We start from the raw sequence: 11,806 nt of genomic DNA, 5'->3' as shown, positions 1-11,806 counted from the left end.
CGTGCGCTGCTCTGGTTCGCCAAAGGCAGCTTAGTCATGCTGGCCACATGACCTGGAAGCTGTACGCCGGCTCCCTCGGCCAATAAAGCGAGATGAGTGCCGCAACCCCAGAGTCGGTCACGACTGGACCTAATGGTCAGGGGTCCCTTTACCTTTACGTATACACTTTTCAAAGCATTCACCATTAAAACAGGCATTTTGTATGCATCTTCTATATGTTTTGTGCATTGAAAATACATCCCATAGTCTGCAGAAGTGCATCATCTGACTGGGGGTTGTGTTCTGATCCACAACAAGCATGTTTGGAAGCATAGGATTAAAGCCGTCCTCTATGGAAAACAAGTCAAACGAATTCCTACTCCATTCCAAAGTGCAAGGTTTGGTTGACCTTGGTCTGATCCAGCACTTTGACATCCTCACATGCCCTGGATCTACAGTTGGTATGTAGAACTGTCTCAGTCAGTGAAGGTTGGCGCCCATTGGAGCTGATAGGGCAGAAAGCAAGGAGACCACCAGTAGGTGGAGTCAGAGTCTATTGCTGGAGAAGCCAGAGCCAATAATAGATGGAGATAACTACATTGAGACTAAGGAGGTAACGGCTGACAGCCAGTGACAGCCAGCTGGAAGTAAGGCATCAGCCAGCTGATGGCAAGCTGAGCTTGGTGGAGCAATGTCCAGTTTACTGGGTGTAGCAATAAAACAGGAAATACTAAAGTGGTTGACAGCTCATACTGTCTGCTGACTCTTCCAATTTGGGCAAACCATTTCCAGTTTCTCTTTCGAGCAGTAAGTTCCCATGGTCCAGCAGCTGAGATCAGTTTAGACTTCCCAGTAAGGTGATTGTGAAAAGACGGGCTTCCCTGCTCTGAGCTTCTGTAGAAGACTCTTGTAGAGACTGCCTTGGAGGGGAAGACCATATTCAAAGCTAGAGATATCGAAGGAGAGTTTCCAAGGAGGTGGAATCAAGGTGGAGAAAGACCCCTCTCGACATGGAAGTTCTTTTTCTCGTTCCTGTGCTAGGTATGTCTTGCTACTTTCTGATAACCCCAGCCTCTGGTCCTGCTCTGCTCTGTTCTGTCCACTTACCATATCTGAATAGAGAAGCATTGGCAAGAATGAGCGATAACAGCAGCAACAAACACATCAGCTGCCTCAGAGGAAAAGGGTGTGGGCACTGGTGCCTTGTATAGTTGGATGCTTAAAACTCATCAGTGTGTGTGATCTAAATTGATGTAAAATTAATCTGAGCTACTGATTTGTGATGCATTTTGTACTTATTTCAGGAATGAAATGTTATTGTTGCTTTTTTGTTTTTCACCACTACAATGATTTATTTTCTTTAATGTTGGCTGTATATTATTTTTTTTGCGAACAAATACATTGCCCCAAGACATGATCTTAAGCAGTGGTATTCAACTAGTCCAGACAGAAAATCCGAGCCAGGAACATGGGACCAGCTTTCACATGTTCATTTCTTATTTATACTTAGTAGTATCTCTTTGATTTCTGGAGGTTTTCTCTTGAATTAAGCTGTGGCTTATATTGAGCAAGAGGAAAAGTCATTGTCCGCATTTATGCTTGCATTATGTTGTTACTTACGGTCATCTCAACTTTCACAATCTTCCTGTTTCCTCTTCCTCTCCACTCATACTGTTTTCTACATTCTCTCTACCTTCTCAAACTTTTCTGTACTTCAGCCTTCTACTTCAATTCACCTGCTCATTGTTGCCTTTTTATCTCCCTCTTCTTGCTTTGCTCACTTTCTTCCATCTTGTGTCATCTTCAATGCTGCCTTTAATTCACCTCTCTGTCATTTAGGTCCTCTCCTAATATCAGCTTTCCTGAAATAAAAATGAACAGGGTTTCTGGGAAAGTTCATCACCCTCAGCACCCAATACAGACGCCAGTTGTTATTTGTTGCTCCTTGGTTGAAGTTTGAGGAAACTTCCCAGATTCTGCTACACTGAAGCAACATATTCTTGTAGTTCCATAACAAACAAAAAGCTTTTTTTCCTTTTTTTTTCTTTTTCTACATAATGCCGTTTTATAATTCTTTTTAAAAGCAACTAAATAAAACTAACCTTCATTCCAAATCAACACTGAAATATTAAAGATGCAAACTTACTTGAGAACAGGTCCAATTAAAATAAATGGGCCTTACTTCTGAGTAGACATGCGTAGGATTTGTATGTTAATTTAATTATGATTAACTAAGGTTCTCTCTCCCTGGTCAGCTGCATTTCCTTTCCCTTTCCTGCAGGTTTTGTTTTCTTCTTGACATCTTCTGTGGCTGCCTTTCCCCCCCTTTTTCACAACTGCCAGTCTGCCTGCCCTCTCCATGTATCAACTTTCCTGAACTCAGATGTACAGAAAATAAATCTGATTTTTTTCTCTCTCTCAGTACCCTCAGAACATAATACAGGCAGAAGTGGAGAGGGGAGGAGATATAAAAACCTCCACAGGACTGAACATAGGTAGAGCTCAGACATAGCTACACAAACCAACAAACACACTTCATCTTATCCAGTATTTTAGGCGTGTTTGCCCATTAAGTTCAGCTAGAATCCCCACACCATTTTCCTCCAGCCCAATCCTTCTGTTCCAAGCAAATAGAAGTCATTGAATAGCAGTCCTTACTGGTGAATAAGCCCTCACATCTCTAGACTCGGGGCTGCCTGGATTCATTCCTCCCTGAGTGTTTCACCACCAACAGCTGCAGCCATTCCAGCGCTTCTTTTCTATGCAGAGGAGTCCAGTGGCTTCTAGGCTTCACAACACAACCAGCTTTATGTGATTCAGTGAGGCTGCAATAGTCAGGTAAATAGCCTCTTCTCAAGCCAGGCAGCGTGTTTCCACTATGTGGGAGCATGGCTGGGCTGGTGCAAAATGAGGAGGGAAGTCTCTCACATAACATACCTTCCAAATGCCCTGGAAAAAGAGGCACATCCCGTAGTTTCTCACACAACCTCTGCGGCCATTTTGGGTGTCGTGATCGGTCATGCTCTCACCTCAAAGAAACACTTTCCCTGGGGCGATGACCCCATACAGCTCCCCCAAACGCATGCTTTGGAGGCACTGTACAATATCTCGTGAGGCACGTGTCATGTGAGTCTCCCAGGAACACGTCCTCTTCCAGCTTTGCATCGGAAGAAGTTGGAAGGTAAGACATAAGAAAGGGGAATAAAAGACTGCAGCCTCCAGGTTGGACTGAAGGGTTTGCGTGGTGATGGCAGTTTTGCTGTGACCCGCCTGGCGTGGCCGTGCAGCCGACCTGTGGGTACAGACCCACTGGCTGAAGACCTAAGCCTAAGGTCTAAAGGGATATATCGTTGCAGCCTTCTTGAAGCTATGCAGGTCTGGGGGCTGGTCAATGCTTGGATAGAATCATAGAATAGAATCATAGAATGATAGAGTTGGAAGAGACCACAAGGGCCATCGAGTCCAACCCCCTGCCAAGCAGGAAACACCATCAGAGCACTCCTGACATATGGTTGTCAGGCCTCTGCTTAAAGACCTCCAAAGAAGGAGACTCCACCACACTCCTTGGCAGCAAATTCCACTGTCGAACAGCTCTTACTGTCAGGAAGTTCTTCCTAATGTTTAGGTGGAATCTTCTTTCTTGTAGTTTGGATCCATTGCTCCGTGTCCGCTTCTCTGGAGCAGCAGAAAACAACCTTTCTCCCTCCTCTATGTGACATCCTTTTATATATTTGAACATGGCTATCATATCACCCCTTAACCTCCTCTTCTCCAGGCTAAACATGCCCAGCTCCCTTAGCCGTTCCTCATAAGGCATCGTTTCCAGGCCTTTGACCATTTTGGTTGCCCTCCTCTGGACACGTTCCAGTTTGTCAGTGTCCTTCTTGAACTGTGGCGCCCAGAACTGGATAGGAGCCTACCTAATACATATGCTCCCTTGAGTCAAATATAACATGTAAATAATCTTCAGATCAAATCAATTCAAACTTCCAGGCATATTTAACCAGTTCCATCCCTCCTTTTTTATTTCTCTCTTTCAGTTTTCCTGCATCTTGTTCCACAGCCAGCATCATCTGCAGGTAACATTCCAACTTCTTCCCAGTGAGTTGTTTATGTGGAGCAGACCAGAGTGTCTCAAGAGGAGAACCCTTGTCTCTTTTGTGCTATTGTTTAGCAACCCAGCACCCCTCCAGCTGCTTTGTGGTCACCCCAAGTATGCTAGTAGCTTTGCTCTTATACATGGGTACTTTCCAGGAGCAAACTGTACCAAACTTACAAATCCCAGTGCCACCTCTGCCCCCCTTTTGCAACACCACTGTGTATTATAAAAGCGAAGTCACCCTCCAAGTGTGAATCCATATGTAGGTAAAATGAAACATATACCCATGTTTAGGAGCAAAGTTACTGGCATGCTTGGGGAAAACTGCAAGGTTTGCAGAAGTACAAAAAATATATATTTAGGAGGGGAGGGGGTGGAATGAAAAGTCCTGAAACAGAGCTGGGCTGAATAAGACAGTTTGCAGAAACACAGAGAATAAATTTTAAAAGTATGTGGGGTGGGGTGGAGTAACCTGGAACAGGGCAAGGCTAAAACAGAGCACCCCACACTGTGACAGTTCATTTCGGGTTCCACTTGTTTGCCTGCCACTGAGATCCCTCTGCTTTTCTTCCAGGATCTCTCCCTCCCCCCAAACTCTCGCTACAGACAAATTATCCTGAATACTTTGAAGGTGAGAGGGTTGTGTTCATTTGCTCAGCTTTCCTAAACAGGACGGTGGAGGGATACAGGTTCTTCGATCAGGATGGGCAACAGATTCTCAAAATGGCTGCCGACCCTTATCAAAAGGGCAGACTGTTTTTTAGGGCTGAAACGAGCAAGATGGGAAATTACAGCTGTGATTACTGGATGGGGAAAGCTGATACAGAGGTCACATCTGCCCGAAGCAACTCCATCTCCCTACAAGTGAAAGGTAGGTTTCTAGTTCCTGGGACGTTGGTGGCCTGTCCAATTCATTTTCTTCTCCTCTGCCACTTGCTACATCTGGCACCCCCAATTTGATGTCCTCTGACACCCCTCTTGATGACTGACAAGGGCCCATGCCCTCCCAGTTTTATCATTCTTTCTTTTTTAAGTGGGTTGTTTGGTTGGGGGTGTCCTCATTGTGCTTTATTCGTTTTGGTACATATGTAGATATTTTGCATGGCTTTTGGGGGGGAGTATAGAGTTTCTAGACATTGTTCCTCCCCTGGGAAATGTGATTTGCTGTTGTTGTTGCTCATGACTAAGAAATTGTCATTTCCCAATGTGAGCCTGGATCCAGAAAGTCTGGAGACCCTAGTGTTAGAAATCTACAGCCTTGCTCAGGGCGGAGTAAAGGTAAAGGTACCCCTGACCATTAGGTCCAGTCGCGGACAACTCTGGGGTTGTGCACTCATCTCGCTCTATAGGCCGAGGGAGCCGGCATTTGTCCGCAGACAGCTTCTGGGTCATGAGGCCAGCATGACTAAGCTGCTTCTGGAGAACCAGAGCAGTGCACGAAAACACCATTTACATTCCTGCCAGAGAGGTACCTATTTATCTCCTTGCACTTGACATGCTTTTGAACTGCTAGGTGGGCAGGAGCTGGGACTGAACAATGGGAGCTCACCCCGTCGTGGGGATTCGAACTGCTGACCTTCCGATCGGCAAGCCCTACCTAGGCTTTGTGGTTTAGACCACAGCGCCATCCTCGTCCCAGGGCGGGGTAGGGGTGGATAACTATGCAGAATACAAATGACATGATTAGCAAATCACAGCTTTAAAATAAAGAACAAAATAAATGCCTTGGGTGGGAGGTGGCAGCCATCAGCTTAATCTTTCCCTTCCTAGAAACAATCTCAGCAAAAATCAGGCAAACACACATATACGCTATTAGCTTTCGGGTGGGGGAACCTCTCACTGTTATCTAACACACTATACGGAGGACCCTTTCTGTACTTTTGTTGCCCCGAAAGTGTAGAATGAACAAACGTATTGCAAATGCACTCATTTGCTGCAATAATAATAATAATAATAATAACCTTTGGGGAAAATTATAGCTTCAGGTGGCTATTTTCAGCAGAAAAAAACAGTGCAGAAGTGTTGTGCCTGCAAGGTGCCCGCATCAATATGATGAAGGAGAGGAAGCTCTGCTGTATATATATGTGCTTCTCTAACCGGAACAATCTCTCAACAGCTCAATGGCCTCTGCACACTGAGTATGACTTAGTTGAATATCAGCCCTTTTTTATGTTTTCAATTTTTTTTACTGTAGAGAAGAGAAACCGAGTTTGCAGAAAGTTTCCCAAATAAAAAATGTTTAGGCAATTACTTTCATTCTTAGTTATCAGTTTTGGTGAAAAGAAACTAAACTTGTTGGGAAAATGTGGAAAGGAGCAGCAAAACCACTAAGTGGCAGCAAAGGCTAGGTTATGCAACCTGAACGCTCCTTTTGACTCTTTTCCTGCTAAGCTTCAAATTCAAATTTCTGGGTTGTTGCCAACTATTTAATGAGCCCAAATGAGCTGTGTTAATTAGCTATTCTGAGTAGTACTAGCGTTGAATAAAACCCTCAGATCCCTTTCATCGTATGTACAAAGTTGGATAGGAATATTTTAGTGCAACTCTGAGACAGGAGTGTGAACATGTTGGGAATGTGGGCTTGGGAGAACACATCTTTGTTTGGAATTCTATCCTGGCATGTGATACCCAAAATCCTCCTGACACAGTGCATGTGGAAGGCGTTGTAGCCTTCTGCTGACAGCTGTAAGTTGCCCACGGCTCACTTCCATAAAGCACCAAGCCTGATAGACCTTTATCTTGGTATTGGATGCTAGCATCACGTTCTCCCATACCCTTTTGGAGAGGTGAGCCATTGCCAATGCACTGATTATGGTGGAACCCAGCACTGTCTACCATCTCAAGTGTGTGGTCACCAGTGCCGATGCATGGAGTGCTGGCGACATCCTGACCCAAGACATTGGGCTTTATCTGCGTCTTTAGGCACACTTTGTCATAATCTATGTATTTTTGTGCTTGGGACGCAGATGGCGCTGTGGGTAAAACTGCAGTGTCTAGGACTTGCTGATCATATGGTTGGCGGTTCGAATCCCCGCGGCGGGGTGAGCTCCCGTCATTCGGTCCCAGCTCCTGCCCACCTAGCAGTTCGAAAGCACCCTTAAGTGCAAGTAGATAAATAGGGACCGCTTTATAGCGGGAAGGTAAACGGCGTTTCCGTGAGCTGCGCTGGTGCAGGCTCGCCAGAGCAGCGTTGTCACACTGGCCACGTGACCCGGAAGTGTCCTTGGACGGCGCTGGCTCCTGGCCTCTAGAGTGAGATGAGCGCACAACCCTAGAGTCGGACACGACTGGCCTTCGGGCAGGAGTACCTTTACCTTTATGTGTTTTTGTACACATCTCTTGGCTACAGAACCGCATTTCAAAATTCAGAGAAGTGTGGCTGTGTTTTAGTTTTTCTGTCAAATCAGTTAGGTTCACCTTTATTTTTATTTATTTTTAAAAAACGTTTTTATTAGCAATTTCAACATAACAACATATCAAAACATATCATATTCATTATTTCCCCCTCCCCCCGAGACTTACCTCAGCTCCTCTCTGATTTCTCAACCCATATTATTCTCTGCATGTTATAAAATTATACAAATCCTCACATTATCTATCTACCATGTTATCAATCAATAAATTTGTGTATGTTTATTCAAAACCTGCCAAGGAGTCCAATTCATTTTGTTGTCTTTTTAAGTAATTTGTGACAAGTTCCCATTCTTCTTTAAAGTCACAGTTGTCCTTATCTCGCAGTTTGTATGTCAGTTTGGCCAGTTCTGCATAGTTCATAATTCAGAGAAGTGTGGCTGTATTTTAGTTTTTTTGCCATTTTAGAAAGTGCGTCAGCCAGGTTCGCCTTTAAATGGGAACTAAATCACATTTCTCCTCCATCCTTATTTCATTGCAAGCCTAAAATCTGATGTCTAAAAATGCTTCCCTGCCCTCACCCTATCTCTCTCTCTTCCCACCCTCTCTCTCCACCCACCCAACCATTGCAAGCATACTTCAGGGTGGAGGAGTTTAGCTAGCCTCTGTCTCTGTGTTACACGAAGCAATCTCAACCCTGGGTGTTTATCTTTCTTTCCCAGAAGCCCCAGAAGCCCCCTCCCTCTCTTTAAACCCCAGCCTCCTTGAGTACAACCTGGGAGATAATGTCAGCCTTGTGTGCTCAGCTCCGCCTGAAAGAAAGGAAGTCAAGGAGTTCCAGTTCTATAGTGACAAAGAGGAAATATCAGTTGTGCCTCCATATGGCAACGTTTACACTCACAACATGAGCATCATGGAACCCAAAGATGTGGGAAGCTTCATGTGTGGCTACGTAGTGGACCTCTCTGGAAGAAAAGTTATTTCAAAGAAGAGTAATTCTGTCACCATTGCTCAAACAGGTAATCTCCAGATCTATCTATCTATCATCTATCATCTATCATCTATCATCTATCATCTATCTATCTATCTATCATCTATCATCTATCTATCTATCTGTCTGTCTGTCTGTCTGTCTGTCTGTCATCTATCTAATTTATTTATTTACCTGCCTTTAGCCAATAAAGGCTCTCAGGGCTGCTTAGGGGGGGGGAATCAATATTAAGATGGGCCCTGCTCTCAGACTTACAATCCAAAAATAAAAAAGAGACAACATGCAAAGAAAAAGGGAGTCAGAGGGAGAAGGAAAATACAAGCTGAAGTAAAGGTTCTTAAATTTGCAGATCTTATTGCGCAGTTAACAAAAGGAATTCTTCACTGGTGGCTCCTTGTTGTCTTCTCATTGATAAAGAACATGCTTTGTTTTGAAGCACTCTTCCTCCACAGATCACATGCGAGAGCAGAGCCAATGCCAGGAGGGTAGGGCAGCTTCTACCACACAGTTATTTCCCAGACATGCTGCTTGAGTTGCATCTGACAATCCCCACTGGAAATGGTTCCCTTCCATCACAGATGCACAAATCTTTGACTGGATTTTTCCAGCTGGCCGTGGGGAAGGCAGGGAATGGGGCAATGCTATCTCTCTTGCAAACCTATCTTCCATAGATTTGGTTGCAAGATCAAGAATTGATAAGAAAGGTAAATCACATGGCGAGATTCTGTGGAAATAACACTCGGAGAGTCTGCCAAAATGACTAAGAAGCATTGGGTGGCCCAAACCAATATCCACAAAGTCTTATCTGATTCTGAGTAAGAGGACCCAACTTGGGTGAAATGTGGCATCTTTTCATTACACTTTGTAACCAGAAACTCTTTTTCTTAGTCAACGGGAACTTAGTCAACTTTTCCAGCTGGAAACGGATGGTGGCCATTGGTGGTTCCTTCTTCACCATCAACAGCCTCATCTTCCTCATCTCCCACTTGTGTTTTTAAACCACAGGTAAGTGAAATGAGTAAACATTTCCTTTCAAACATGTACTTTGGAGCAGGTATGGCCCAATACATTTTTTGTAGTTGAAGTAAGGGTTTAAGATGATTCAGTTTCACTGAAAACCACTGTGGTGTTAGATGTGTGATAGTGGCCTTGAGGCCTTCCGAGACTTGAGCCTTCCATCATGCAAAGCAGAGATGAGGAACTGTTGCTGGACTATGTCCCCTAGCACCCCAGATTATTGGCTTTGCTGGCTATTGAAGTCCAGCAACATCTAGGTGGCAACAGGTTCTCCATCCCTGACTGAGCCCAGAGCTGTCTTCCTTGATTGGCCATGACATTCCAGATCACTTTCTCACCACCTGTGGAGGCTGCGGGGAGTGGGGGCATTGCCTCTGAGGCTTTCTGTGTGGCAAAGGATTCAGGATCATGACATAGGGGTAGTTATATCTAAACCATTGGGACATGGGTGGTGCTGTGGGTTAAACCACAGAGCCTAGGACTTGCCGATCAGAAGTTCGCGGTTCAAATCCCCGCGATGGGGTGAGCTCCCGTTTCTCGGTCCCTGCTCCTGCCCACCTAGCAGTTCGAAAGCATGTCAAAGTGCAAGTAGATAAATAGGTACCGCTCCGGTGGGAAGGTAAACAGCATTTCCGTGTGCTGCTCTGGTTCGCCAGAAGCGGCTTAGTTCTGCTGGCCACATGACCCGGAAGCTGTACGCCAGCTCCCTCGGCCAATAAAGCGAGATGAGCGCCGCAACCCCAGAGTTGGTCACGACCTAATGGTCAGGGGTCCCTTTACCTTTATATCTAAACCAGCCTAGGTCCCACCACCTCTCTAGCAAGCTTCACATTATTTATTTATTTATTTATTTATTTATCCGAACTGGTCCCATTCCCAAAGCATTCCACCTCAAGCGTCACAACACTGGGAGTTGGGGAGAGAAATGGTTGGTCTGGGTTGCATCTTTGCCTTGAAGTTATGATCCAGGGAAGCCTCTCATCTCTTGCTATTTTTAAAATCATGTTTAGGTCTCCTCTTCAGGTGACTGTAATAGTCCTCTTTGTCCGACTGATGGCAGTCCGACCTCAGCTCTTCATCAACCCGATTATGGATTCATTCACCAAATGAGCCAGCTTCCCCCATAAATCACATAACCAGGAGGAGAAATCTGGATCCATCTTCCACAAAAGAGCACAAACAGAGGGCTGTGGGGTGGAAACCAAGTTCTGGGGCATGACATTTGCAGTGGAAATCATTGTGATTGCTCTGTCTCTACAGGCTTTATCACATATTATAAGTGACTTGCTGCAGCAATTGTTTCAGGGGAGGTGGTAAATTGATGGCCTCGCACAATCATTTTGTTGTGTAAACCTGTCACAGGAATGAGGACCTTCTGGCCCTGCAATGTTGCTGAATTTCAATTTCCATCAGCTTCAGCCAGTTTCCTGATCCCTGCTCTAACATGCGAACCTCCCCCCTCCTTTTTTAAAATGAAAAAACAAAAATAAAAAACCAATTCATCGAAAGCAACAACGACAGCAACTCAGGTCCTTCCAACCTTTGGGACAATTGCTTTGAAACTTGTGCTTTTCTTTTCAACATTCTCCTCTCAGTATTAGTGGCTGTCTGATACGCCTAGATCAGCCCTAGCATTTGTAAATATATTTCACTCCCTCAATAAACATGAACAATTTTTACATTATTATTATAATCATTTTGCTAAAAGCAACAACAGAAAGAAAGAAAGAAAGAAAGAAAGAAAGAAAGAAAGAAAGAAAGAGAGAGAGAGAGAGAGAAAGGAAGGAAGGAAGGAAGGAAGGAAGGAAGGAAGGAAGGAAGGTCAGTACCACAATAGTTGCAATAAAACTAGACAGAGTGTCACTATGGGAAATGAGCATGCTCTCTATCAATCAAACACATCTCTTTCTGGATTCTTTCTAAGTATTATTATTATTATTATTATTATTATTATTATTATTATTATTAACATTTGTATACTCCCCTTCATCAAAGATCCCAGGGTGGTTTACAACGCATACTAATAAATACAGATAGTATTCTGCAATCAGAGACATATTCCTGGCTGCTATTTGGTGATCCACTCTTCACTCCCCTTTTTCATTGTGTATGAAAAAGTTTAAAAAGTAATGCCCTGTCTTCATCACACTCAGTGCTGCTAGCACTCTGCAGAAGTTCACTTTCCACCAAACACTACGTTGTCTGTCTCACTATTGTCTGCTATACACACACACTCACTCAAGAAAAATCTGAAAAAAATGTGTCATCTGACTGGGGGTTGTGTTCTGGACTGAAACAAGCAAGTTTGGAAGTGTCAGACTGAGTTAGTCCTCTATCAAAAATGGATCTCCCACTGGATTGATTGGAAC

The 11,806-nt window shown here is 44.3% G+C and overlaps 1 protein-coding gene across 1 annotated transcript; it reads left to right on the top strand.

Moving 5' to 3' along the window:
* Positions 1–779: 779 nt before the first annotated feature.
* Positions 780–11,121, top strand: LOC128399760 (uncharacterized). The gene is made up of 6 exons (XM_053361479.1): positions 780–1,020; positions 4,020–4,058; positions 4,653–4,949; positions 8,152–8,448; positions 9,309–9,425; positions 10,448–11,121. Exons 1-5 carry the CDS (start codon positions 990–992, stop codon positions 9,416–9,418), a joined length of 774 nt encoding a protein of 257 aa, XP_053217454.1. The 5' UTR covers positions 780–989; the 3' UTR covers positions 9,419–9,425; positions 10,448–11,121.
* Positions 11,122–11,806: the final 685 nt, after the last annotated feature.

Source organism: Podarcis raffonei, chromosome 13 (genome assembly GCF_027172205.1).
Source record: "Podarcis raffonei isolate rPodRaf1 chromosome 13, rPodRaf1.pri, whole genome shotgun sequence".
In the NCBI taxonomy this organism is placed as follows: domain Eukaryota; kingdom Metazoa; phylum Chordata; class Lepidosauria; order Squamata; family Lacertidae; genus Podarcis; species Podarcis raffonei.
This window is presented reverse-complemented; position numbering and strand designations above follow the sequence as displayed.

What these genes read in the sequence shown, in the direction of transcription:
- LOC128399760 (XM_053361479.1), top strand. Translation starts at nt 990, where the DNA reads ATGGAAGTTCTTTTTCTCGTTCCTGTGCTAG. An exon ending in ACAGCCAGCATCATCTGCAG is followed by an intron (nt 4,059 to 4,652) that starts GTAACATTCCAA and finishes CTTTTCTTCCAG; the next exon opens with GATCTCTCCCTCCCCCCAAA. An exon ending in CATCTCCCTACAAGTGAAAG is followed by an intron (nt 4,950 to 8,151) that starts GTAGGTTTCTAG and finishes TTTCTTTCCCAG; the next exon opens with AAGCCCCAGAAGCCCCCTCC.